This window comes from Aspergillus chevalieri, chromosome 3, assembly GCF_016861735.1.
Source record: "Aspergillus chevalieri M1 DNA, chromosome 3, nearly complete sequence".
Lineage (NCBI taxonomy): Eukaryota > Fungi > Ascomycota > Eurotiomycetes > Eurotiales > Aspergillaceae > Aspergillus > Aspergillus chevalieri.
Genome location: NC_057364.1, coordinates 240,610 through 264,483, shown reverse-complemented (window position 1 = coordinate 264,483; position 23,874 = coordinate 240,610). Strand labels below are relative to the sequence as shown.

At 50.5% G+C, this 23,874-nt stretch overlaps 12 protein-coding genes and 1 non-coding gene across 13 annotated transcripts; 3 read left to right on the top strand and 10 right to left on the bottom strand.

Moving 5' to 3' along the window:
- Positions 1–3,874: 3,874 nt before the first annotated feature.
- ACHE_30099S (elongation of very long chain fatty acids protein) lies at positions 3,875–5,494 on the bottom strand (the record flags this gene model as incomplete). Its single annotated transcript, XM_043276680.1, has 2 exons — positions 3,875–4,645; positions 4,703–5,494. 2 exons carry the CDS (start codon positions 5,492–5,494, stop codon positions 3,875–3,877), a joined length of 1,563 nt encoding a protein of 520 aa, XP_043134634.1.
- Positions 5,495–6,129: 635 nt separating this feature from the next.
- On the bottom strand, positions 6,130–7,693 carry ACHE_30098S (uncharacterized protein; the record flags this gene model as incomplete). The annotated part of the gene is made up of 2 exons (XM_043276679.1): positions 6,130–7,539; positions 7,592–7,693. 2 exons carry the CDS (start codon positions 7,691–7,693, stop codon positions 6,130–6,132), a joined length of 1,512 nt encoding a protein of 503 aa, XP_043134633.1.
- A 1,118-nt stretch (positions 7,694–8,811) lies between these two features.
- Positions 8,812–9,765, top strand: ACHE_30097A (uncharacterized protein; the record flags this gene model as incomplete). The annotated part of the gene is made up of 1 exon (XM_043276678.1): positions 8,812–9,765. The coding sequence occupies one exon, from the start codon at positions 8,812–8,814 to the stop codon at positions 9,763–9,765; it is 954 nt and encodes a 317-aa protein (XP_043134632.1).
- Positions 9,766–9,881: 116 nt separating this feature from the next.
- Positions 9,882–12,122, bottom strand: ACHE_30096S (pseudouridine synthase PUS7; the record flags this gene model as incomplete). The annotated part of the gene is made up of 2 exons (XM_043276677.1): positions 9,882–11,877; positions 11,929–12,122. 2 exons carry the CDS (start codon positions 12,120–12,122, stop codon positions 9,882–9,884), a joined length of 2,190 nt encoding a protein of 729 aa, XP_043134631.1.
- Positions 12,123–12,330: 208 nt separating this feature from the next.
- Positions 12,331–13,640, bottom strand: ACHE_30095S (uncharacterized protein; the record flags this gene model as incomplete). Its single annotated transcript, XM_043276675.1, has 2 exons — positions 12,331–13,173; positions 13,227–13,640. The coding sequence occupies 2 exons, from the start codon at positions 13,638–13,640 to the stop codon at positions 12,331–12,333; spliced, it is 1,257 nt and encodes a 418-aa protein (XP_043134630.1).
- A 614-nt stretch (positions 13,641–14,254) lies between these two features.
- Positions 14,255–14,326, bottom strand: ACHE_t30003S. Its single transcript has one exon. It is a non-coding gene; the product is annotated as a tRNA-Glu (tRNA).
- Positions 14,327–14,624: 298 nt separating this feature from the next.
- ACHE_30094A (uncharacterized protein) lies at positions 14,625–15,340 on the top strand (the record flags this gene model as incomplete). The annotated part of the gene is made up of 2 exons (XM_043276674.1): positions 14,625–15,156; positions 15,291–15,340. The coding sequence occupies 2 exons, from the start codon at positions 14,625–14,627 to the stop codon at positions 15,338–15,340; spliced, it is 582 nt and encodes a 193-aa protein (XP_043134629.1).
- A 567-nt stretch (positions 15,341–15,907) lies between these two features.
- ACHE_30093S (DUF2293 domain-containing protein) lies at positions 15,908–16,810 on the bottom strand (the record flags this gene model as incomplete). Its single annotated transcript, XM_043276673.1, has 2 exons — positions 15,908–16,393; positions 16,463–16,810. The coding sequence occupies 2 exons, from the start codon at positions 16,808–16,810 to the stop codon at positions 15,908–15,910; spliced, it is 834 nt and encodes a 277-aa protein (XP_043134628.1).
- Positions 16,811–17,263: 453 nt separating this feature from the next.
- Positions 17,264–17,728, bottom strand: ACHE_30092S (uncharacterized protein; the record flags this gene model as incomplete). The annotated part of the gene is made up of 1 exon (XM_043276672.1): positions 17,264–17,728. One exon carries the CDS (start codon positions 17,726–17,728, stop codon positions 17,264–17,266), a length of 465 nt encoding a protein of 154 aa, XP_043134627.1.
- A 1,502-nt stretch (positions 17,729–19,230) lies between these two features.
- On the top strand, positions 19,231–19,731 carry ACHE_30091A (cupin domain-containing protein; the record flags this gene model as incomplete). Its single annotated transcript, XM_043276671.1, has 1 exon — positions 19,231–19,731. The coding sequence occupies one exon, from the start codon at positions 19,231–19,233 to the stop codon at positions 19,729–19,731; it is 501 nt and encodes a 166-aa protein (XP_043134626.1).
- A 205-nt stretch (positions 19,732–19,936) lies between these two features.
- Positions 19,937–20,155, bottom strand: ACHE_30090S (uncharacterized protein; the record flags this gene model as incomplete). The annotated part of the gene is made up of 1 exon (XM_043276670.1): positions 19,937–20,155. One exon carries the CDS (start codon positions 20,153–20,155, stop codon positions 19,937–19,939), a length of 219 nt encoding a protein of 72 aa, XP_043134625.1.
- A 517-nt stretch (positions 20,156–20,672) lies between these two features.
- On the bottom strand, positions 20,673–20,969 carry ACHE_30089S (uncharacterized protein; the record flags this gene model as incomplete). Its single annotated transcript, XM_043276669.1, has 1 exon — positions 20,673–20,969. The coding sequence occupies one exon, from the start codon at positions 20,967–20,969 to the stop codon at positions 20,673–20,675; it is 297 nt and encodes a 98-aa protein (XP_043134624.1).
- A 1,045-nt stretch (positions 20,970–22,014) lies between these two features.
- ACHE_30088S (uncharacterized protein) lies at positions 22,015–23,828 on the bottom strand (the record flags this gene model as incomplete). Its single annotated transcript, XM_043276668.1, has 2 exons — positions 22,015–22,379; positions 22,433–23,828. 2 exons carry the CDS (start codon positions 23,826–23,828, stop codon positions 22,015–22,017), a joined length of 1,761 nt encoding a protein of 586 aa, XP_043134623.1.
- Positions 23,829–23,874: the final 46 nt, after the last annotated feature.

Genomic DNA, 23,874 nt, shown 5'->3' with positions numbered 1-23,874 from the left:
CCTGACCTTAATCCTTGTCCGTGGAGTGAGGGGTGGGGTTGATCGTTAATGTGGAAGCCTGGTCACTTTAGGTGCATGGATGGTGCGTCCTGTTTAGGGTTTTGTTAATGGGATGGGATTTTGATTTGATGGGGATGGGGGGTATGTTACAGAGTTATAGGGGACATTTTTTTTTATGTACTGTACATGAATGGAATAGATATGAAGAGTCCAGGCTTGATGTTTTGGGACTATGTATAGTTTGTAAAACAAGATGCTGGTCTTCTCTGGTTGCCATATACCATATGCCATATGCCATATACTTACGAACACAGAACAGTTGATCACACCGATAATATCAAAGAAAACGAACTGTTCTACCTGGTACTCTTCGTTTGTAGCTTGTTAGATGCCCTGATAGTGTTTTCGTCAGTAAAGGGCGATACGAGTAAGTTTGGCTGACGGAAGCATAGAAAGTATCTCAACGAATCAAATGCAAGATTTAATCACCATGCCAAAATGCCTTTGGTATTAGACGTACAACGGCTAAGCAGTGCCTGTGGCGGTTTCAGACGCTGTTCATCCCCAAAGAATCTGAGGAATCCGAGGAAACAGACGCATCCTGTCCGAAGCACAAAGATATATTGGGTGGTCATATCATATGGACGACAACGATGCAATTTACCTTCAGCTCCTCGTGCCAACCCTTAGATCGCGGAACACCTGCCTAATTTGTTATTTGTTCAGCACACGGAGAAGCGTGTCTGAACTCGTCGACTTGTCGTTTCTTCCGTTTTCTTTGTGCGCGATTATGATTCTTGGCCCCAACTCACGCCTTTTTCATAATTTGACAGTTAACATTCTCGGCGTTATTTCTCCAGATATGACCACATCGTTTGTTGTGATAATGCTCAGATATCTGCTATCCCAATGAGCATGAGCCAAACAAAACGGAAGGGGTAGATACAGACCGAGTACTTATGATTAGGATTTTAGAAAACCATAAGTTTCTGCACAATTTCAAACGCACGATCCCTGTGCCCCTTTGGCGATGATCATTGGGCTGCGGGCAAAGGACTATCCCAGCAGCCTAAGCCGCTCTTCATCACCAGCAAAAACTGCGCCCATCCGAAGATGCTGCTCCCACGTCCCCGTCCTTTCCGCATCGACGTTGAACCCCTCCAATGATGCCCCCAGAAAGAACTCGTCGTTCGCTCCACCGGCGCGCCAAATGCAACTGTATACGCAAGGGGTCTGGTGCCCCAGGCGTTTGCACCAGCGCCGCCGCAAGTGGCAGGTAAAAGGTGTTCTTGGTGGCCCCCTTGGGTATTGGCGCCTAAGAGGAAAGAAACAACCCAAGCAGGTCATAGGGACTCCAGTATGGCATGCCCCTTCTTGACCCGGTATTTTGACATCCGCTGCTGGCTCTGTCCTTCAACCCACTCCTCGTTGAGCTCCTGCAGTATCTGTTGGTCTGGCCTCAGACCTTGGGTTCGCAATTCGGCCCCGTTGGGAAAGCTGCACGATACCTACAGTATCAAGTAGTCGTCAACGATCTCACAATAAGCCATATTATTCTGAAGAACACTAAGAGTCCTTATTTCAACCGTGTACATATGACAATCGTGGATGCCAAGTGGATCATGTAAGACCGACACGTTATTCCAGATGGTAAGGGCATTACCCAGGAATAGAACCGGGCGATTTTTAAGCCCTTTTCTGGTTGAATTTAAAGCCTCTGTCTCAGCGGACTTTCGTTTAGTACACCCTATCGGAGAATGATAGTCATCGTGTAGCAATTTTGTTTGCAACTTACTAAGTATGTTGAAAATCCGCGCCATTTTATGGATCGCTTGATAGCGAGCGATATGTGCTACAGGCGGCACCTTTCCTTTGACGAAAGCCCGTATGTGGAGCATCCATACGCGTTGCGCAGCTCGTAAACCCCTTTTCAAAAAACCCCTTCAAAAGACCTTCCACGAATAGACAATAAGATGTCCAAGTCTACAACTTCTTTGAATCAGACCCTCAAACACCGGCGAGGGTGATGTCTCTAGCAACCTGTTTTCAGGTCACAACCTCTTCATTGTCTGGCTCGTCAATCTCTAGACTTAAGGACCCAATGGTTGTATCATAGCTCGTGGTATTCCTGCGCCACGCGAGAACTAAATCTGCAACCATCTGTCCTTGATCGTTATTGAGAGTATGGCTGTTGAGAGCACTATTGAAACTCACACTGCATGCAGTCTGATTTGGACAGCCATTATGTGGTGCCGTTCATTAACAATTTCAATATTGAGTGCTCGCCTTGCTGGATAAGCAAAGCCAAGCGGAAAGTTTCAAAGACCAGCTCGGGCAGTATCACTCGAAGGTGACGAACCGCGTTCGTTTCTGCTGATGTTTTCCACAGTGGTCTTGTCTTGACGTACGTAAAGTCTGCAGAGCTAAAATGTAGCAGGATAAATCGGCCCTTACGAGGCTGTGGCTTCGGTGCCATCGATCATGCCGTTTGTTAAAAGATTATGGCCCCTGTGGCCAGCCCTGCTGGTAGCCCTTTCTTGCGAACGTCGCGAATGCGGACCGAGATAGGGAGACAGGCGAATGATTGTAAACGTTTTCTGTGCTGGTGGCATATCCTGGTATCCGTAAGAGTCATTATATGCTCGATTGCTGATTTTTGAGTAAATTCCTCAAGTCCAGCCACAGTTGCCAGAATGACGCTATCCCGCTCGAAAAAAAAAAAGTGGGAAAGGAATCTGGGTTAGAGTCGGTAAGAACAATCCCAGATGTGCCCTTCTTTATCGTCATGGGATTTGGATGTGCGACGGCATGATTTAGCCAGTGTTTGTGTGTGTATATTCACTACCACTATCTGCACTGGTTAGCAGTTAGCAAAGTCGAAAGCCAGGTCATATTGAGCAAGACTAACCCGGTTTATTCTTAGACCATATCGGCCTACGGAAAACGAGCGAAATATTGATGACTGACACCATATAATAAATTTCTCGCGGTTATCTCTCGTCTTATTGCCAGCGGACGAGTTATCACCAGACATTGTCCAAGAAATCATGTCTTCTGGCCATTTAGCGTGTATGCAGCTGAAAGTAACATGGGTTAGCAGGCCATCTTCCCATGAGACGTAAAATCAAGAAATAGGTAATAGGTGACTGTAGGCTACGTGCCAGTTTACACCATCGTATTGATAGAGAAGTTGTAAGTGGAAGTGGAAGTAGACGAAGATACCTTGCCCGTATTTCAAGGAAAGCAAGTAGGAGACTATCATTGACACCAGTGAATGAAAAATACATATTGAATAAAGCCCATCTTACATTGATCCTAATAACCGCGCAAACTGTTAGTGGGACTCCGCTTTCTGGGATGGATCAGGAATTGGGGTTGGGTCTATCATAGGCCTAGCATGCTTTACTACGGAATGTTGTACGAAGCGTTTGCTTTTTTCAAAGTGGTCAGGTAGTGGATATGGATGACGACCAATGACTCTAGTCGCAACACGCAGTTCAGCCCTATTACTGAACGGTATCTAGATATTATCTATAATATACACACCCGACCTGCCAGCATCACCCGTCTTCCTCTAGAGACAAGCGACAGACATATAGATATTTACACAAACAGCTGCAAAGCACCCAGCCCTAACTCCGTGGAACATGTAGCATAACAATGGAAATAAGAATGAACGGGAAAAGGAAAAACGTGGTAATCGTGTTATCGGGACGAAACGTCACTGCTCTCGTGTTATCATCATGAATGATGATAAGTGATTTTGGTTGTGGTTGTAGATTTGGTTTAGGTGTTAGTTTTGGTGACTGGCGGGTGTTGACGAGTCAGCCCGCGGTCTTAAAGATGGAGAATGAGAATAGGACAGTCAATTCGACTAAGACTTCTGCAAAACTCCGTAGGGGTTTGTAGTCTCCGCAGGAGAACTACCGGCACTGCCCTCAGACTTCTTAACACCCTTTTTCACAGGCGAGAATCCCTCCTGACGACCACCGTTCGCAGCCTTCTTGGCAGCCGAGGAGCGCGTCCTGATGGGTGAATCCTTGGACTGGTCGGCGGCAGCGGGAGATGCCTTGCGCTTGGTAGCCTGAGCCTTGACTGCTTCGTCCTCGGTGGCTTCGCTGGTCTCACCGTTGACCTCGACGGCCTTTTGAATCTCGCGGCTAACGCCCTTCAGAGCATCCAGACCAGCCTTCTCGGCGGCGTGCATGTGGGTAGGCTGGGGGACGCTGGGCTCCTTGCGGTACAGGTACGAACGGACGAAGAAGCGGACGAAGAGGTAGGTCAGAGGCAGGAGGTACGAGACATTGAGCGAAACGGCAAAGGTCTGGCCGGTGGTGTCCAGACAGGGGACCATGCGGTAGTCTACGCCTGGGAGCTTTGCACCGACGGTGGGGAGACCAATGGGCTGCTGCTGACCAGAGGCTAAGCCAAGCTTTTTCAACCACGATCCGGAGGCACCAGCGCCAGCACCAGCACCAGCACCGGACTCAGGCGCGTCCCAGAAGGGAAGAGTGTAGTCGACGAACAGATACGAGGCGGCCATGGTGGTTCCGAAGAGGAATTGGGTGATCTGCATTGAAGTCAAGGATCGCTTGATCACACCGGGGACGCGGATGCGGAGGGCGGTAAAGGTGTAGTAGGTGTACTGTAGTCACAGGTCAGTTTGAAGAAAGAAAAAAGGGAAATCTTCAGGGAAAAGTACCATCATCGCATGAATGAACGAGTTGACCAGAGTAAAGATCCAGATCGGCGCCGCGACGTAGCGGATACCAGCCCACATGCACATCATAGCACCGGTATGGTGGTAAGTTTGCAGAGTTGAGCTCTTTTTACCCTTGGCCAGGATAATCGCCGTGTCGAAAACCTCGTAAAACTTGGAGAGGTAGAAAATCCAGCCCAAAAAGGCAAGACCCTGGTTCCACAGACGACCATCATCAAGCGGATCCGGAATACCACCCTCAATCAACGAGAACTGCGGGTTGGGCATGGTCCAGTGCTCCGTGGTAGTGTTGTACAAAGCTGCATTGCCATATCCACGAGGACCACCAATCTTGCACAGCGAATCCGCCCACCCAGCTAGCCCGTGGGGGTTATTGAAGCCCGGCAACGAGTTACGGAAGGCCCTGAACATAGCGGCGAAGGTCCAGGCGGAGTAGATGGCGAGGAAGACATTATGCAGGATGACGAAGACCTTGAACCAGCGGGTCTGGCTGAAGGCGTATGGCTTGTATCCGCGATTCTTGTTCACGCGATTGAGCAGCACGACGGTGACGGCGTAGAGGGAGGCAATGGTAACGGGGACGCGGACATCGAGGAGCTGGTGGAAGAGCTCGGGAGGGATGTTGAATGGCTGGTACCAGGTGAGTTCTGCGAGTTGTGGTGCCGGGAGAGTCGCGGGAAGCTCGTTGGGAGGAAATTTCAGCATAGACGCATGAGGAAGACCAATGCGCACGGTGGCCGGACCCGACGGGGTGACCAGGTTGTAGTCGAACATGGTGTGTCTAGTTCAGGGTGTGGAATTGAATAGAGGAGAAAAGGAGGAAGGAAGAGAGGAAAAGGAGGGTGGAGGAATTTTATAGCGGTGATCCGCAGAGAAAGTTGAGCTATACAGCAAGAATGAGGCCCAATTGGCTGACCCACCGGACCTGGAGACAACAAAAAGGGCTGAAATGATTTCGACTTAGTTAGCTAACTTAACAAAGTTGCCTGAATAATGTGCCCTTTTCCCTTCAGCCTCAGGATTTTCAGGAATTTTTTTGGTGGTGGATCCGCGCGGTGCATTTGTTGGGGATTGGCAGTCCTTCCGACCTCGGCTCCCAACGATTTAGTCTGATTTCCTCCATCTTGTGAATCGCGGAGATACTACAAAGTAACTATGCAAGAAGTGCCATTATCACACTGCACAAAGACTATTATATACTCTGTACCAACCAGACATGTTACTCTGCAGTTCCTTTTTCTTTTTTCCGGTCGCTTACCCCGGACTGCACGTGACCTGTTTCCCGATTCGGCAGGTGTAGCGACAACTACACTACAACCGGTTGTACAGCGGTTGATTACTGATTAATTAAGATTTTCAACAGTGCACCTCTATTGATACAAGTACAACTATACAATGATCATACAAAATCATACAATCCTAGGCTTGGAGCTGAGTGGCAACGGGGGAGGTCCCGAAGGAGACGGCGCCGTCTGGACCGACGGAGCCCGGATATCTGCACGTTTTGGTGGCGGCGGAGGCGGCTTCTTCTTAGCTATGCTCTCCACCCCCGCATTTGATGTGGAGGGGGTTGATGCTGAAGGCGGTGGTGCTGGTCGTTCACTAGGCTGAGACCTTTGTCCCTCGACGAACGAACCAATTCGCTTCGACAATCCGCTCATTTTCTGTTTGCCAGCATCGATCTTGTCCGCATGTTGTTCGCGGAAGTTACCCATCTTTTCCTTGCCCGTATCGATCTTGTCTGCATGTTGTTCGCGGAAGTTCCCTATTTTCTGTTTGCCAGTATCAATCTTATCCGCATGTTGCTCACGGAAGTTGCCCATCTTTTCTTTGCCAGCATCGATCTTGTCTGAATGTTGTTCACGGAAGTTGCCCATCTTCTGTTTGCCGGCATCGATCTTGTCTGAATGTTGTTCACGGAAGTTGCCCATCTTCTGTTTGCCGGCATCGATCTTGTCTGAATGTTGTTCACGGAAGTTACCCATCTTCTGTTTGCCGGCATCAATCTTGTCCGCATGTTGCTCGCGGAAGTTGTTGATCGTAGACCTGACTCCCCCAGAACCCGACGCGGGTGGGTTATCTTGTGCTGGGGTATTCCTGCCTCGTCCAGGCGGGGGAGGCGGTGCAGGTCGACTGTAAGACGATCCCGTTCTCATTTGAGAGAAACGGCTTTGCAGTTCGTTGACAGGGGCCCCTCCCGGTGAGGCAGTGCTCTGCAGATCCTGGTTTTCGCCCCCAACTCCCAGAGCAGGAACCGAGACACCGGCATTGGCCAGTCGAGATGTCGCACCCTGATTGACATATCCATCTGACGCTGGTCCTAATCCCGGTTGTGGTATCGGCGAGTATGCGGGCGGAGACTGTACGGGTGTGGAATTCGTTCGCGGAGGCAGTCGGGGCGGAAGACTGGGTGGAGGTCTCGAGTTCGAGTTCCCCGAAGATGCAGAACTTCCTGAAATTGAGGAGCCCACTCGTTTCGGCGGTGGTGGAAGATGATCTGTCCTCAGTCCCGTTGTATTGACCCGATATGGTGCTGGAGGTGCAGCCCGTCTCTCTTCTTCCGCCGCTTGTTCTTCTGCCTCCCGTGCCTCAATCTCTGCCTGGTGTTGCCGTTGTTGATAAATCTGTTCTTGTCGTAGCGGAGCGCCTAGACCACTGCGATCCGGAGTCGTTTCGTTCGGGAGTGCCGACGGGCCGTGATATTTGACGTGTTTCGGAGGAGGTCCAAACGATGCCGGGTCTTTGAGCGAGGATAGCGGCGTGGAGATGTGTTCGGACTTTTCGCTGCTAGAGTCTTTGCCTTTCCCCATCCATCCTGCCTGCATGGAAATTAGTGTTCGTCATTCACGTAGTGATGGTGGTCTAACAGACCACTTGGTTGATTCCTTTGAAATCGCTTCGCCAGCTTTCTTTTCCACCATCGCGGGCTTTGGGGTGCCAGCCCTCCTTCATGATAGTTTTGAAATCGCTCATTTTGACGAATCAGTGTGGTATAGCCCATAGACAATGGTGTAGGTTGGATGATGTTGAACCGAGCGACTCCGCTCTTATCTCCAATCTCCGCCATCACGTGTTTCTGCAACCGTCTCGCTACCAGGGTTCGTTTTCGTCCAGGAACATGTTCTATTGTCCACTTGTATTGTCCGGAATGATACAGAATCACATACAAAATCAATGATATGGAGAAGATTATGCGTTGAAATCATCTGCTCTACTCCATACAGAGTATCCATGCAGCAGAATCCTGCAAAGTGCTGAAACTGACAATCCCGCACTAAATCCTACAACCAAAACAGATAAAATGTGATATCTGCAGGAATCACGGCGCCGTCTCTGGCTAATGCGTCCGCTACTCCATTCCAAGTATAACCCGACCTCCACTGCTCGGGCGCGTACGCAACAGCATCCACGCTTTACCACGATTCACCAAAAGAGGAATCTGTACTCCGGCACATACTCCGGGCGATAGCCAGCATCGGACATGAACTTGCGCAGTCTAAAATACCTGCCATATTGACAGCGGAACAGGATAGCCTGTAATACTGCATCATGTGTTACATGCTCGTGTTTTGTGTCCGCTATGGTGGCTGATGCTCGCTGATCTCCCCCTCCGGCCTTTCAATATGGACGAATCCAGCAATCAGCATCGTCTGCGCCGTAAGATAGCGCTTGACGCTACTGCGGCTCAGCCTTGTGCTTTTTTATTGTTATTGTTAATTTTTTTTTCTGGCTCATTTGAGCCGCGTGCTTTTTTTCTCTCTCGTCTCACTTTGTTTGATTTCCTACTGAGGGGTGCAGCTCGAGTTTTCATCCTGATACCTTCTGATAGTATTGATGCCCGAGATGGCAGGATATTAATGATTGAAGCTGGCTTTGTTTGATTCTGTTGCCATCTGTGATAGGCTATTCAGAGTAAGCGAGACGAGTGTGCCTTGCTTGATCGAGCGCTAAGAGTTCTTTCAGTATATCGTCTCTTTATTCACGACCGGTCTTATTGACAACGGAGCCCGCATCCGATTCAAAAGGAAAGCATACCACATGGCCCAAGATATAAGTGAGAACACCTCTTCCAAGTCTTAAGGATAATAGCGATGTTTATCCGGATTATCGACTCACACTTACACTACACAGCTCCCACAGCCGCAGAAGGTGCCGTCCGCACCGGCTGGTCCTATACAGGGAACAACAACCCGTATCGAGACCAAGACCCTAAAAATTGGGGGAGTAACACTGCAGCACAAGCGGTGCCCTCTTCCATACCACCAGCTGAATCTAGCGTTGGTATTAATCCCAGCAACGTCGCATCCGCAACCCCTACAACAGCAGCAAGCAGCGATACCAGTACCAAATCCAACACCAACCACAACGGTGGCTTGAGTACAACCACAAAAGTCGCCATCGCCGTCCCCGTCGCCGTAGGCGGCGCAGCCCTCATCGCGGCAATCGTCTTCCTACTCCTCTTCATGCGCCGCCGCAAACAACGCAAAGCAACAGCAGCAGCAGCAGCAGCAGCAGCAGCAGCAGGAGCAGGAGCCCAAACACCAGTTAACTCCCAAGTACACATACCAAAAGGACACAACCACGGACAAGCGAACCCACGAATGGAAACGGCCACTGCCATAGCTCCCGTCCCGCCAAGCAATAACGGCAACGGCTGGACAATGCCCTCCCAAACACACAACATGAACCCGCCCTTCGACGGCCCCCTGCCGCAACAACATAATTCAACCCCCGTCCTCCCAGAAACCTACCGCTCAAGTGATCCCAGTATGGGGATTGGATTGGCGTTAACGCCTGAGAACCCGGTCCCTTCGCCCTCGCCGCCGTCGGCGGGTGTTGGTGCGGAGTTCCCGCGCGCGCGCTCGCCGTTTAATCATCCTGATGATACGTTGTCGGATATCTCGAGGGTGAGTGGGCGAAGACGGGATATTGATGGAGATGGGGATGGGGATGGAGATGGTGATCGGGCGAGTGTTATTTCTTCTGTTTCGTCGATTGATGAGCGTGAGCATGAGCGTGGACACAGGGGTTTTGGTGGGCATTAATGCGTTTGTGCAATTCAATTTCTTTGGGTAATGGATACGTACGAGAATGATTTTAATGCTGAATCAAACTTTTATTTATCCCCTGTACTCTGTACAGATCTATATACATGTCTTCTTTACCTGCCTCCGAAGTCAGGCGTATAAGCCTTAGCCCTCCCTTTCATCAACTCCCGCAACGCCATAGTAGCATACTGGCTCGAGCCGAGCTGGAACTTGAGCACCACGGCCAATTTATCACCCTTCCCGCCCTCGGTCTTCGCCTCAGCTTTCTCAGACTCATGGTTAGTAACGGCCTCCAGATCCGTGACAATGAACTGCTCATCGTCCTTCTCGTAAGTCTTAATTTCGAAGGAGTAGTCTTCGCCCATTCGGCTGAGTAATTTGCGGTAACTTCCGCTGAGACTAATGTCCTTCCATTTACGGCGCATGTCGAAGGGGTCTAGTTTTCCGCCTTCCTCGCTGCCCATGAAGCGCTTGTAGAAGTCTGTCATTGCGTTCGCGGGGTACGACACGTCAAAGCCGGGGAGTGGAAGGACGACATCGAAGATACTGTATCGACCCGACGCAGCTTCAGTAGCGGATAGGGCGCGCGCACGCGTGAACTGGTCATCTGCGGCGCGGGCGCTGTCGTGTGCTGCAGGTGTGATGATGACTTCGCCGTCGGCGTCGACTTCGTTATTAATCTCGGCGGTTGAAGCGTCGCTTTCTTTCTCGCGGTGTTCGTGCATGAGCACGAGGTCTCCCTCGACGACTTTATCGCCGTATAACCGCCACCGTTCGCCTGCGGCAAAGTTCCAGACTAGACTCTGGTACGCGTGGACGTACATGAGTCTCAGATTGCGGGGGATCATCTGCAGCGCGCCGATGAAGTCGTTCTTCGAGCGGCCCAGGTGGCGGATGAGGTTCATTTCCGCGGAGAACTTGCGGGGCAGCTTTTCTAGTGCTTCGGCGCTTTTGCCTGTGCTTTGGAAGTGGTGGATTGCCTGGGCGCGGGCCTTGTCGTCTGTGCTGATGTTGCCGGTGTCCTGAGTTTGGTCTTGCGCTGCGGCGAGGACGTGTGGGGGGTATTGGAGGATTGCTTCGCAGGCGGCTTTGAAGTCGCCCTGGAGCATTTTCACGCCGATGGTGTCGGTGCGGGTGGAGAAGGTTCCAAAGCGCTGGAGGCCATAATAGTTGAAGTAGCCGCGTTCGCGGAGGTTGCGCAGGGCGGAGCCGACGAGCTCGTTGGCTTTGGAGATGGCAGCTTCGCGGTCGTTTAGATCGACGCCGGGGATGTCGGATTCACGTAGCGTTACCACGAACTCATTGCCATTGAGGTCGCCCAATTCCAGACCGTGCTCGCGGTACTCAAAGTCGCCTAGTCTCGCATTGCGCAGCGTGTTGTTCATATGGGCCAGTCTCTCCGCCTTCACTTTATGCGCGCACGCCCGCTGCACAGTAACACCCCGTCGATCCTTCGTCCCAGCAAACTGAAACGACTTGGGATTTGTTTTCAACTGCCGTGCCAGGAACGAGATCACCTCCATCGTATCCTTGTTCTCCTTGTAGATTGTAAAATGCAAATACGGACCACCAAGCTCTTGCCAGTTATTCCTGTTCGCATCCCGTCCACCGCGTCCATTCTGCCCATTCTGTCCATTCCGCTTGTTGCGGTTCGGCGCGGCAGAGATCCACATCATTCCCTCGCCGTCTGTACTGGACTCGAGCTGTGAGTTGAAGATACGACGGATGGCTTGGTGCACTTGGATTCGCTGGTCGCGGTCGGTCATGACAGAGGTAGCGATCTTGTCGAATGCGCTTGGGCGGGCGTTGGAGGCTTGGGCGCGTTTGTGTAGAGAAACGATTCTGTTGGTAGCATCTTCGCCAAAGTAGGTGTGTAGGGTGGTACTGTCTTCGTCAGAGAGGTTGAACTCGGGGGCGGGCTCGGGTGCAGTTTCGGCCGGTTTGGGTTCCTCTTCAGCTTTGGTCGCGGTGTTCTCGGTCGCAGACTCAGCAGCTGGTTCGGCTTTCGTATCCTTCTTGTCTTTCTTATTCTGCTCCGGCGTCGCGACGTTCCTCAAATGCAGAACCTGACCAGTAGGCAAGATCTCATTGACCAGGAAGTCGGTATATCTGTCAAACAATCAGTTCAACCCCATACACTCCGCCATGGATAACACGTACCTCTTCTTCAAGATCCCCGAAAAGCCCTCATTCTGCGGGGTAACAAACTCCGTAATCCCAACCTCGATCTCCTTCTGCAATTGAGCGTCGTCGGCGGCGGGTTTGGCTGCAACGGCAACTTCTTCGGAAGACATGTTGTCGTTGTCCGTCTTCTGCCGCTTGCGCGGCGACTCCACGATATCGGCCCCTTCCATTGTGAGTGTTGTGGTTGAGGAGAAGTTGATGTTGAGAAGTTTGGAACTGAGACTGAGACTGAGTTGCGGAGAGTTTTCCGGCTGAATGCGGTATAGCGTGGGGCTATGCGATTTTGCCCTATTACCGGATTGGGACTGAGATACATGCAATGCATTTAGATGCAGACTAAAACAAAGCTGTAAATGCTATGTACTATGCAGATATATACTAACCAAACATGCGATGCCACCAATTAATCTTCCAAGACCCCCCAAACCGATGATTTATACAGACGTTCGGCCCTCGGAATCCCTCCGCATTACTATGCCTCTGCCCATTCCCCCAGGCACTAACGGGCAGCACACCTAGTCCACCCATGGACTTTCCTTCCGCAGCCTCTGATGCATCAATATATACAGGCTCCTTTATGTTATGGAACGGCACCCATGTTACCCGTCTCTGCGTCGCGCCTGAGGACGAGAGCAAATCGCCAACCCCCTCGTCCGCTTCAACGGATAGGTTGACCAGCAGATGTGTCGGGGGTAGTGTCTCTGAGAGACTGTCGATGATGGCGTCTGTAACGACGCCGGGGCCACTGATTTCCAGGACTGTGGGTTCGTCGTATCGTGGTGGGATGATGGTCCACCGGTCCATGTGCTGTCTACTATGCGCGAGAACGCGGACGATAGTCTTTCGAAGGATCGGGCTGAAGCGGCGCGGTGCATACATGGTGTACTGAATAAATTCGTATGGTCTGCTCCAGTGCCATTTGCGCATAAATTTTGGCGCAACGTAAGGCTCGTCGATTTCAACGCCTACGATGAACGAGACGTTAGGGCGGTTGTTGGTTTCTGCGGTAAAGAGGGGACCAAGCGGTGGGCAGTGCTTGATGGCTCGTGCAGGAAAGGCGTCCATGTCTGCGTAGAAGCCGCCGTAGTACCATAGCACTAGGTAGCGAAGAAGATCTGCGCGAAGGACATTGTATGGATATGCTTGGTATATGGTTGCGATTTCCGGCGCTTTCGATAGTGTATTGGCAACGAAGGCGGCAGCCCATTCATCTGTTGCGGGCTATACAGTTCAGCAACTGAATTCGATCGATCCAGACGAGACAGGGTTCTTACCGTATATTCCCAACCGTCGTTTTTGTCCTGCAACATCTTCGAATCTGACCCTCGATCCTTCACCTCCGGCATGATCTGCCAGATGCGATCTCTGGTACTATAGTCTCCCCCATTCTCTGCGAGCGCGGTGTGCTCAACCTCCTGCAGCATAGCATCTATTCTAGCTTCATATTCGAGATCCGGATCCTTCCGGAACGGCGAAGTATGCACAAACTTGGGAAATTCCTCCTCGTACTCGGGCGCGAGTTTGCTCGGACTGGTGAAATCCTGTGTTCTCTTTGTCGGTAACTCAGGTTCCGGAAAATATATGAAGAAAATATAGCAAATGGCTATAAAGGCTAGCACGAGGAACCGTCTTCGAAAACGGGGTCTGTATGCGTAGAGGCGGGACTGATGTCGTTTGTCCGCCCACATGCTGGCGTGGCGACTAATTGCGGGATTTCACGGCGATGGACACATAATCAAGAAGTAGAGTTGGATAGCACTCGAGGGCGTTAGACGATAGATAAGATTTCTCGTATTCTTGGAGGGATATATTAAGACACGAGGCTGAGGCTACATGATATTCATTCGGGTCTCGGCGGGTGTCTGGGCTGGGGATCCGTCGGTGTTGATCGGCCTGACGTTGGCTATGCTTCGAGGACAAGTAGAGATGGTATTTGCCTGTTTTATCGAAAGTCCAAAGATCAGACTCAGGTATTATCTGCCTATGGGCTGTCTGCGACACTCCATTATGCGATTCTCAAGCGATAAAAGAAAAACCGGCCATTGCCCCTTTAGGCACGAGGCCAAGAGATCGTCGGCTTGGTTGCTCTTTGGGGACTAGATACACGGACTTTGCTTGTTTCGGACGACCTGTGGGGACTGACTGCTCCAACGGGAACAAATGTGGGGTAGTTACTTTAAGCGGAATTGAATTAGGGCTGGACCTTAGGGCTGATTTGCTGTCTTTGTTGACATCAAGAAATTATGGAGAAAACTTTGAACAAAAATTGCCAAAAAAAAAGAAAAAAGAAAAACCAAAAAAATTCCGGTACGGGGAATCGAACCCCGAGCTGCCGTGTGAAAGACGGCGATGTTTGCCATTACACCATGCCGGAAGAGGTAACCTGCTAGCCAAGGGGATAGTTGGGGCGCTTTCCCACTAGACTAACAGGGGCTGGAGCGATAGGCATACGCTTTGATTGACTATTTCAGGTAATGGCTTACTATGAGGCACTGGCCTGAGGCAGAGTACAAAGAAGGCAACAATGTGGATGAAGTATCCCCGATTATGACAATGCCGTTGGAACCTCTTTCATCAATATCTTTGTCGTTTGTTTGAGAATTTGGAGAATACCTTCTGGAGAGTTCCGGAAATAGGTCTACAGCATCATAGCAGGATCTCAATGTATAAATATGACCATAATTCCAGCTTCACTCTCTCATCTCCTCTATTCTCAAGCAATCTCTCAACCCACCTCAAACAAATACCAAACAAGGTACCAGCACTCCTCCGCTGACAAAATGCCAGTTGCACTAGCTGACATCCAAATGGACGATACTCCCGCCAACGTTCGGCCAAACACCTTCCTCCTCCCCGACTTCCCCGATGGAGATGGAGTCCCCAACTCCAACAACAACAGCCACCAAATCGCTACCAACGGCTTCGGCCAGAACAACGGCTACCCACGCTGGCGCACCGCCGCGAATCGCGCCTTGGGTCACCTCATCTCAGGCAACGACGGCGACGATGGCTTCGGTGACGAAAAGCCGAACGGTGACGGCAAGGGCAACGGTGGCAGAAACGATAATGGCCACATAAAACTCGATAAAAAGGCGGACCTTCAGTACACAATTTTCGTTGGACTGCCACTTGGCACTCCCCGCGACAATATCTGGATGGTCCTCAATAGAGCTCGTAATACTGTTCTGGACAAGCTCAACAACGGTCAGTTCGAATCCACGGCGTTGAATGTCCGAAACGGATCGTTGGTGCTTAGGTGCGATGCCAATTTTCAATCTGAGACCGTTGGCATGGCTGGTGAAGATGATGATATGGAATACGTGCTAACCTCCCTCGAGCAGTGGCTTTATACGCTCTTGGATATGCAGGTGCAGGGTGCGGAGACTAGCATCCCCTGGATGGCTGGACCCTGGTCCATGAACTGGTTGCCGTTCAGATTGTGAGTGTGTGCTTGCTTCGTGGGCCTCGGTTTTCCTGTCTGATGCGCACGCAGTTGTTACGTGATTTGATCCAGGTACGTGCTTTTTTTTATTTCGTCCCGATTTTTATCCCAGATTGTCTAGAGGTGAGTCGTGGAGGATTCGACTGATGGTCTTTTCCCCATCCGTATTCAATGATCCAATGTGGAATTCAGCAGAGGGTTTGAGTGTTGAGTTCCCATTTACAAGGGACTCTGGTTGTTTCATGTTTGGTTATTCGTGGAGGATTCGAGTGTTGGTAGACTGGTAAGTCAGTACCCATGTTATAGATCGCGTTGGTTTTTGATTATTACAATGCACTGTTCAATATAAATATCTTCATATCATCGCACTGGCGTAGTCATCGCTCTAAACCTATGCAGTCATAAAATCGTAATCATAATTCAAGGCTGTTGAGGCCTGCTGTATGTCCTTGACGTTGTATGTAGGGCATGTCATATCCAGAACATCAAATCGTATAAAACAAGTCTCCAATCTTAGTCCTCCACCTCAATAATGTCTATATCCATATCCGCCTCCGATCTCCCTCGCAAAGTAAGCGGCGTAACCTCCCTCCCACCCCCCTCCCAAGCCATTTTAATAGCCTTGACCGTCTCCCAAACCGCCTCCCTAGCCTCCCTCCGGTCAATCCCCGCATTGATCAACTCCTCATACGGCGTATGCATATGCCTTATATGTGCCTCGACAGCCAAATCCGCCTTACGTTCATCGGATTTCATCCCCGTCCGCCCAACACGGCCAGAACCTTTCAGGAACGCATGGTCGAGGATTGTCTCTAGAGATTCTGCCGGCATTAACGGAAATTGCGAGCGGAGGAGTTCTCTCGACCGTGAGGAATCCTTTGCATCGCGGAGGTTCACGGCATTTGCGCGGGAGGATGCTGTTGCAGCGGCGGAATGGAGGACGGAGGAGTAGACATCGGCGGGGACGCGGAGGCCGAGAGTTCGTTTCGCGGCGTTGTTCTGTGGCCGTAACGTCACTACTTCCCTTCTTTTACAGAATATAGGATGAGGGCGGTAGGGTGCACTCACATAAACTACATAAACCACCCGCCGCGATTCCCTCGTCTTACTCCGACAATGCCTCGTAACGTAGACGTCGCCTTTGGGCACGAATACATACCCCGACGGCAACGGCTCTCGCTCAAAGCAATTCTGCTCAAACAGCTCTTGTGAAGCCGAGAGAATGCCACGCTTGTATTTTGAGTATTTCTTCGCTTGTCGCTGATTCGTCGGTTTGATTCCTAGTGCTTTGATGAGGTTGTTCTTGCGTGCTTGGGCGAGGATGGAGGTGGGGAATCGAGGGGTCTTTGTGATTTTGCGCGCGTTGATGCGCTTTCTTGGGGCCCGGGGGGAGAATTTCTTTCTTGAGGGAGCCATTTCTAAAACTTCGTATAGAGAGAATAGAGATTGGATGAGAAAGGGAGAGCAAGGAGGAAGGCGTTGGGCGCAAGTATACCCCGGATTATGCACACCTTGGAGACGACTGAATCATTTAGGTTGTGGTGATGGTGGTGAGGGGATTGAATGCTGCAGGAGCTGTTGCCAACTGATGCCGGTCATGACTTGGCTGCGAGTGTTGTCTCTATGTGTAGTTGCCCAAGGCCATTTATAGAGGCGATCTCTGCTTCATTTGATTTGATATCCCTGTATGGAGTATTTCTTTCTAGAAGGTTGCTTTGTAGCGGTTTCCTGTTTGATTACGACTTGTAAGTTTCGTATGCGCTAGTACGATAATTACACGATCAGGCATATATTAGGCAGAAAGGCATCAACCAGGTAACCAGGTAGTTGATTCAGCTACCAGCAATTGATTGATCTCTCCCTTTACCGTCAACTCATCACTATCTCGGATTTTTGGATCTCCTCCGGAAGAAGGAAGCCCCCTCTAAACTTAGCACTATCAGGACCCTGTACGTCTTCCGATTTCACCACCTGCCCCTCAAAGTCCTGGAAAAGAACAGCGCGTGCCTGCATGTCACCAGGCCTCCCTAAGCACAAAACGCTCCCGGATGCATCCGGCACATTATCACCGTTACCTACCGTCCTCCAAAGGAGCGTGGTCCCGTAGGTTGGATATCTGTGATCCCATGTATACTGTTCCTTGAGCTGTCGCTTTGCAGGAACGGACGTTTCCGGTAGAAATGTTACTCTGATAGATAAATATCGGACCACCACGCAGAACCTCTCTATACAGGCCCATCCTGTTATCCGTGGTGAGCCTGCAGGACTTTCCAAGTGCGGAAGTTTCTCATCTGTGATTAGTGAGACATCGTGGCTGACAGGGACATCCGTCATATATCGCGGTTGTCACGGGCTCGGAATAGTAGATAATAACGAACTGAATTCCTATCTAAACTATTGTAGCCATCGACGAGAATATCGAATCTGGAGAAGAAAGAAGAAGAGGAAATCTATCCAGGTCATGAAGAGGTTTTAAGAGGATTGTTGGCGACATGACTGGATGGTGTTTGTGATGTATCATCCATTGCCGTAGTGTTGAACCACCATGTGAGCTATCATATGTGAGCCGTCACAGCGGTGATTATCCCAAGCTAGTGGCATTAGCGACATCGCAGGAAGAATGTAGATACGTACCGTTGTAGGAGTCCCAGCACGACAAACTGCTTTCCCAAGCGGACTAGTCCCCTGTTCCCGTGCCTGTGTCATTCCCGGAATATGTTTCTTTAGCGACAGAATAATGTTCGTAAGCGTGCCTCTCGAAGATGACAACTGTGACCCTGGTAAGCCTTCATCGACTTCTTTTTATCGAATAAAATAATCACCCCTCCCGACATCAACACCTTGAATTTAACAGCCTCAGAGGCGTATCTCCGTATCACGCCCACAATTTCCGCAGACGAAAATTTCCTAGGGTTAATCGCAACGATTGGTAAGTCGATGGCGTCTCCTATTGGGGATATAAATGGAGGCAACGTGTGCCGTGGTAATATATGGATTTCGCGTCCGCATGCATGTATGTGGGACTTTTTTGCCCTCTCTCGCATTGACAAGCCATAGTGGTCTTCCCACAAGGCCGTTCTTCATGACTACGACATGTTCACAGTTTCTGAGGGATGGGTGTAAGGAGCGGACTAGTTATCCATATTCAGGAGTTGTGATGGTCGACGGTAGTGGCGGATTATCGGGAAATTCTCGGGCTGTATATAGTTAGCACTAGATTTGTATGGTGATGGTGTTCTGACATTTGACAGCTTTATAATACGGGAAGCATGTTGCATTCCTTCTTCTTCGTCACATTTCATTCTGGCGATAACTAACGAGATTTCAAAGAACAAGTATGGAAGTACGAATAGCTTAGGTGTTGTTATTATCACATGTCTGCCTGGGGTTGAAGACGTCATTTATGCCACATGGCCGGAGTTGAAGCCCTAACTTGACAATTACCAGAGCAGGTTTGTATGTTTCTTCAGCATACTTTCATATGTTAATTGACAGTACTCCGGCTAGGAGAACCAATATCAGAACAGCATCCGAGGCAATGGGATGCTATCCAAAATGGCATAACCCGCACGACTGAGATATTCGTATAGTGCCTTGATTCCCTAGTAATCCAAATACTGGTACATCGTCTACCTACCTCCCCCCAGTATCCATAATCGTCGCGACGACGCCCCGCAACGACTCGTTTTTTATGCACCTTGACGATGAAGTCCACCAGCTGACACCGTTAACTCCTATCTCCGACATGCACTTCCATCTCTTTTAATCCCACAGGATTCCAAAAGACAGTTCCTCCATAATCTATATTTCTTCAATTCATCCTTACAACCCAAAACATGTCCACCCCCGCACCCCCTCGATACCCCGACACCAACCTATTCATAACAGGTCACACCCCCAACAGTACCGCAACATTCTTCACCAAAACCCAGCCCGAATCCACACCCGTCGGCGACGGCGCACACATAAACCCCCTCTATTCCAACCCCACCTCACCCGCCGACATAACCTCCACCACAATCGCCGCCCCCGACCTCATACACGGAACAACAGGCTCCTTCTTCACAACCTACGACATCCCACCGAACTACATTGGTCCGCAACACCGCAGCGTCACGGTTGATCATGTTGTCGTGCTGAGGGGCACAGTTGTGCTTACGTTGGGGGATGGGGAGAGGGTGGAGCTGGGTGAGGGAGATACAGTTGTGCAAAGGGGGACGATGCATGCTTGGAGTAATGAGAGTGGGGAGTGGGCGAGGTTGGTTTCAGTTATGATGCCCGCGAAGCCGGTTGTTGCAAGTGGTGGGGAAAAGTTGGGGGCGGTTTGGCCGTTTTGAGGGTGGGTATTGTTATGGTAGATTACGGTGTGCGAATGGAATGGGCTTGGGGAGAGGAAACGCGACTCAATACATACAAATGGGCATAAGGTATCAGCCCAAACCCAATATCTATGGGGATCGCCATGCAAGAAATTGCCCATTTTGCGCTATTTGAATATAAAGACTTCAAGAAACAGAACCCGCTTACCACCTACGCCTTCTCTTACAGCCCTGTAAGTATGACTGCCATGAGCGTAACCATGCCTGTACCAAGCAGACTAGGTCTGATTTGAAATGCTGCACCCTCGTCACCACCTTCATAATCCTCTGCAGGTCTGTCCTTGACGACCTTGAGACATGTCATCTGGGAAGTGGTTTCGTCCACCAGATTGCTCTCGGAAAATACGGTCAGCACGGGCGTAATTTTGTAGACTTGTTGCATGTATTCGGCCGCTGTATCGCTTCCCTGTTGATTGCATAAGTCAGCTATATGATTTCCTCTGAAAGGAGGAAGGGGGAAAGTACATAGGCAGTATTCTCTGCAATCTCCGACAGATTATCCGACTTAGACACAACAGGCCAGCAGTCGGACGAAGAATTCTGCGAACTACCAATTGTCGATAAGTCCGCGAGCGAAGTAACGGTCAAGTTACCCAGCGTGCTACTTCCAAGCCAACTATCGCTACATTCATCGAACGAACTGCTGTTCAACCCATCCTCCAACTGTGCACAACCATCGCCATCTGCACCGTTGATGATGCTGCGCACCCGCTCCGTAAGCCTGTCAATACACGCTTGATCAATCACCTCCGAGCACGTTCCACTCGCAGCGGCGGTATCGGTAACATTTTGAGCATCACCATTGTCGTCTCTCGGACCTGCTAGCTCTGTCGGGTATTGAAATGTTTTCGCGGGCGGATCGTTGAAGAAGACAGCGCAGCCAGACAGGTCGTTGACCTCTAGATTTGACGGGGTGCCGAGGTAGTAGACTGATTTAAACTCACGGGCGTTTTCAGAGGCCTCTCCTTCTCAAACGGTGAGATTGACGCCCTTGACAAGTGATAGACCCTCAAGCGCTGAGGGAACGTCTGGGATAGGAGCGTGCCACTGCCGAGAAAGATGTCCTCGGCAACCGTACAGTGATCCTCAGTGCCCTCGATGGGACATGAGACTGCCTTGCAGCCGACGAGGTCGGAGTCCTGGGCAAGGGTAGAGGGAAAAAGCAGAGAGAGGAGAGTAAGGCTGCGGTATGCCATGATGCTGAGTTTCTCTGCTGAGCTGAATTCTGGGAAATGTTTGACGGAGGTATTGAGGTCAGCTTACTCTTAAAACCTGCCCTAGTGATAGAGCCTCTTCCATTGTTTGTAGCGGGAATCCTGGCATCGGGCGGATGCAGGGCTTAGGCTTGGCAATCGGAACCCCGGATCGGATAGAACCGCATGCCATATGATGAATGGTCCGTACTATGCTGCATGTGGCACAGGCACTGCCATGTCAGGGATCCATTGTCCGTATTGAGTACACATGACCTACAAGCCACCAGTAGTAGTTTATTGCCAGGACATAGTCAGCCTGTTTCAAGCATGTCCAATGATGTAGTGGGTGGTCCTTTATTTGGCATATGTAAGGATGCAGAACAAAGACGTCATATCTCGTGTACAACTATACGGGTTACACCAGTTGGATAAGGGACCGGCTTCATGTGGTCGTTGAAACGACCTTATTGGAGCCGGGTCTGTGATAACAGGGTCATCCTCGCTTGAGCCTGTCAGTAGCGAGTACGATGGTTTGCCTGCTCGTACATGTACATTGAATACAAGGGTACCAGGGGTGTTTTTGTACGGACGCATCGAGGTCCCAAAGAGATATAGGGGACACTCAGTAGAAATATGCGTCTGCAAATCAAATCGGATTGCCCATGCCGTATACCGTATACCGTATGCATACTTTACGGTGTTGATCCGTTTCGTCCCGGTCGCTAACACCTACAGTGTTGCTGGGCACTGCATGTCTCATCCTCCAGTGGAGATTGTATCTGGCACATCGGCAATCCAAATGTGGGTCTCAAACCCTAATTCTTGCTATTGCCTAAATAGTACGGGGACTCCCGGATAGATCGAATTGGGACATTGGAAACCTAGACGAGCATACATTTTCGGACAAGTAAATGGCAGACATCATGTAGACATGTATTCAAGAAAAACAAGCTATTATACAATTAAAGTAGAATAATCCCAAAAATTCGCTAATATGAAACAAAAATCGCAAGTCGAAAGGAAAAAGAAAAGAAAAGATATCAAATCAAATCCCCGACTCATACGGCCCATTCCTCCCCGTATACTGCACTCCAAATGGATTAACCTTGGCATACTCATCCCAAGCCTTGCAAGTCCTGTCCAGAGCACCTCGATCCAGTATCCGTTCAATCTCATTCGATCGTTCGACAACCTGCTGTGCAAACCCTTGTGACTGGTGAAACCCGATGTGGCAATGCAGCAGCCAGACACCTGGGTTATTTGCCATAAAGCCGATAACCAGATACCCGCCTTTGCCCTCCTCTGAAGGTAGCGTGGCGGTATCTCGGCGGGCAGGGTTGTTTGTGTTTAGGGTCACGTTCGTGGGTGAGTATGTTCCGAGGCCTTGGGCTAGGATTAGGAAGTCGTGGCCTGTATTGCGTTAGTTAGGGTCGCGGTTCATTGGTATAGGGAAGGGTACGTACCGTGAAGATGGATAGGGTGTGGCGCTCTGAAAAATGTCTGGATAACCAATATCACGAATTGGTCTGGTGTATTGACTTGCACTGCTGTCTTATCGGTCATCAAACCGGTCTTGTCCTTGCCCCGTTGAAGTTGCTGCAGCGTCGGGCTGGACCAGGAGTTGTTGAAATAATTTCCTCCCAGCGTCCAGAGATACAGTGGGACGTCCCCGACTGTTTCAAAGCTAACCTCAGAGTGAACGGTCTTGGCGGTGCTACTGATTCGTGCATCGAGGCCAACCCAGGGGACCAGCTGCGAAGCAGGAAAGTCCTCACATTTGGTGTCGAGATTGTCCAATTGAACTGACGTTGGGTCGGTGTTATCATTCGCACCTTCGTAGTGCAAAATGCCCCTGATGTTATCACCCGCCGTGTTGTTGCTGCAAATGGACTGTGGTACCGCGCGCATCCAGTAGTTATCGGCGAGTTGGTCTGCCGTGACAATGATATCGTAACGCTGGCCCGTATCAATAGGCACGGCATTGGTCTCGAACGGGATGATGGGGACAAAGTCACTAGCGATGACCGTGACATTGTGCTGGTCAATAGCGAACCGGAAGTGCGTGTGTACCGCAGAGTTAATCAAGCGGATTAGGTATCTCTTTCCCGGAGCGAAAGTTGTCTTGAACCGCTCCCCCACCGTTGTGCCGTTTTCAACCCATACATTTTTCCCATTCAGCAGACCCCCTTGCATCTGGGCAGGTCGGAAAACCTCCAGCTGAGTCTGGTACATTTCGTCGACGGTCTGATGGGACCAGTCGCTGAGGAATAGCGGGCCCAAGTCCTCGTCATACTCCGCCGAGGTCGGGCCATGAATTACCATTGCTCCGAACACTCCTTCCCATGCCTGCAGAGCAAAGTGCGAATGATACCAGCTGGTGCCGTACTGCGTCGCCTTCCAGACATAGGTGTAGCTTTCACCGGGGGCGACGGGGCACTGCGTCAGCGACGGGACGCCGTCCATCTGGTTAGTAAGAAATTGCCGCACACCGTGGAAGTGTATTCCCGTGCCGTTGTTTTGCATGCGGTTCGTGACATGGACTTTGACGGTGTCGCCCCAGTTGGCCTCAATTGTTGGACCAGGGAATTGTCCGTTGACCAGGAGGACGGGCCGTTCGATGCCATCGGGGGCAGCGGTGGTATTGATAATATCAAAGTGATACTCTCTCACGACGCCAGTGTTAGGGGAGGAATCGTAGTAATTAGTATTGATGTCGTATGTCTTTGGGAAATGAGTTTGATTGATTGGTTGCTCGGAGTTTCGGCTCCATAGAGAATAGTCGTGCCCAATGGCACGTCCGAAAACGACTGGGGCCAAGAGCCCCAGAAGAAGAAAGTTCATAAAGATCCACCGTAGCATTGTGAGATCCATACTTGATACAACTCCACTGGCATGTCGACGGGCT